Here is a 2500-nt window from a genome sequence, read left to right on the forward strand (position 1 = left end):
TCTTCTGCCTGCAGGGACGCCAGAGAGACCAGTCACTCTTAACACGCTCTGCCCCCCTAATCATCATCACCACCATCATTATCCTCATCATCATCATCACCATCATTCACCACCATCATCATCATCACCACCATCATCATCACCACCATCCTCATCGTCATCACCATCATCATCACCATCATCCTCTTCACCATCATCATCCTCATCACCACCATCATCATCATCATCATCACCACCATCACCACCATCATCATCATCATCATCATCCTCATCATCACCACCATCCTAATCATCATCATTTTTACTACTGTCATGATCATCACCACCACAGTGCAGTGCAGTAAAACTGAGTATAGTAAAGTAGAGCTGAGTGGCGTACAGTAGAATAGAGTACAATGGAGTACAGTACAATGCAGTACAGTAGAGTGGGGTACAGCAGAGTACAGTGCAGTACAGTACAGTACAGTAGGGTACAGTACAGTACAGTAGGGTACAGTAGAGTACAGTACAGTAGGGTACAGCAGAGTACAGTACAGTACAGTAGAGTACAGTAGAGTAGGGTACAGTAGGGTATAGTAGGGTACAGTACAGTACAGTAGAGTACAAGAGTACAGTAGGGTACAGTAGGGTACAGTACAGTACAGTACAACAGAGTGGGGTACAGTACAGTAGGGTACAGTACAGTACAGTAGGGTACAGTAGGGTACAGTACAGTACAGTAGGGTACAGTACAGTACAGTAGGGTACAGTAGGGTACAGTACAGTACAGTACAGTTCAGTAGAGTAGAGTACAGTAAGGTACAGTACAGCAGGGTACAGTACAGTAGAGTACAGTACAGTAGAGTACAGTACAGTATAGTAGGGTAAAGTACAGTACAGTAGGGTACAGTACAGCAGCGTACAGTAAGGTACAGTAAAGTACAGTAAGGTACAGTACAGTAAGGTACCGTACAGTACAGTACAGTAGGGTACAGTACAGCAGGGTAGAGTAAGGTACAGTACAGTACAGTAAGGTACAGTAGAGTAAGGTACAGTAGAGCACAGTAAAGTACAGTACAGTAAGGTACAGTAGGGTACAGTACAGTAAGGTACAGTAGAGCACAGTAAGGTACAGTACAGTAAGGTACCGTACAGTACAGTACAGTACAGTAAGGTACAGTACAGTAAGGTACAGTAGAGCACAGTAAGGTACAGTACAGTAAGGTACCGTACAGTACAGTACAGTAAGGTACAGTACAGTAAGGTACAGTAGAGCACAGTAAGATACAGTATAGATAGCCTACCCATTCCTGGCGGCGAGGTGGAGAGGCGTGCAGCCAGAGATGTCCTGGTAGTTAGGACTAGCTCCTCTCTTCAGCAGCAGCACAAGACACTCCACTGATCCACAGCTACACACACACACACACACACACACACGTATACACATGTACAAACACACACACAATAAAGCTTTGAGTTTAGGAACTACGTTGTTGTTGTTGTTTACTTCCAAACTGACCAATCAGGAACCACCATCTTACTTGGCAGCAATATGTAGCAGGCTCCTCTTCACTCGTCCAAAAGCGTAGTTCACATCGAACTTGGAATTCAGCAGCAGCTCTGACACTGATCTGGAAGGGAAGGAGAGACGGCCTTGAGATAGGAGGTGGGTGTGGAGATACCGGACACAGTGTTGGTGTTGGTGTGCCCCACATAGGCTACCTGTGTTGGTCAGCCATCACCATGGGCATAAGAGTGTACACGGCGGTCTCATTGTCTGGTACAAAAGGAGAGGAAGGGAGGGTATTAGCACACATATTTGACTGCGAATGGGATACAACACTTCCTTGACAACTCTGTTATCACAGGAGGTGCGTCAAGCTGCCCATTACACAACGCAGCCCCTCCCGTTCTACACAAAAAGCATCCGGGCCACAACATTCCGTCCCAGTGTTTGACACACAGTGGCTTTGCGGTCACATTGTTCACCATTACACTCCATGACATCTCAGATTCGTAACTTTAGCCTATGAGCTAACCATACAGTTTCGTTTCCCGTCTAACCAGGCTCTCCCGTTGTCTCTTCCTCTATGATGACAGCGGTGTCCGCCTTTTTATTGACTGGACACGCAGCGTCAACAACTCACAACCCAAACCCATAGCGTTCTTAACGGCAACGGGAGTCAAAATTAATGTACGCAGGCAATCTAGATCAGTGTTGTTCATCGCCCGACCATCTAGGTCGGTTGCCTACCTTCCGGGAGTTCCACGGTCCTAGCTCGACGAAGGGAGCGCGTCAGCCTGTTCAGCTGCACGTTTAGCTGCTCCATCGCCCGTTCCATCATATGTGTACAATCTACCGGAAAGAAACGAGGATTGAAACCTCGGTAGCACTTATTTGTCCTCTACGTATAAGCTTCGAATGGAGGTGTCGTCCATCGAGCTGCCGAGTGCGGAAATTATTCAATACTGGACATGGAACGACAACACACTTCTCCCTCTCCCTCTGATTCATTCAGCA

At 46.9% G+C, this 2500-nt stretch overlaps 1 protein-coding gene across 1 annotated transcript in view; it reads right to left on the reverse strand.

Annotated features, from left to right (window-relative positions):
• hace1 (HECT domain and ankyrin repeat containing E3 ubiquitin protein ligase 1) overlaps nt 1-2500 on the reverse strand; it is a 17164-nt gene that overhangs the window by 14648 nt on the left and 16 nt on the right. The window contains exons 1-5 of the mRNA XM_084702270.1: nt 2234-2500; nt 1702-1756; nt 1521-1610; nt 1284-1388; nt 1-8 (exon numbers count right to left, since the gene is read on the reverse strand). The exon at nt 1-8 is cut by the window's left edge and continues 68 nt beyond it; the exon at nt 2234-2500 is cut by the window's right edge and continues 16 nt beyond it. Coding sequence (XP_084558396.1) covers nt 1-8; nt 1284-1388; nt 1521-1610; nt 1702-1756; nt 2234-2324 — 349 coding nt within the window. The 5' untranslated portion in view covers nt 2325-2500. The remainder of the gene's footprint in view (nt 9-1283; nt 1389-1520; nt 1611-1701; nt 1757-2233) is intronic.

The sequence above is a fragment of the Hypomesus nipponensis genome, chromosome 2, assembly GCF_054491055.1.
Source record: "Hypomesus nipponensis isolate SF chromosome 2, ASM5449105v1, whole genome shotgun sequence".
In the NCBI taxonomy this organism is placed as follows: Eukaryota; Metazoa; Chordata; class Actinopteri; order Osmeriformes; family Osmeridae; genus Hypomesus; species Hypomesus nipponensis.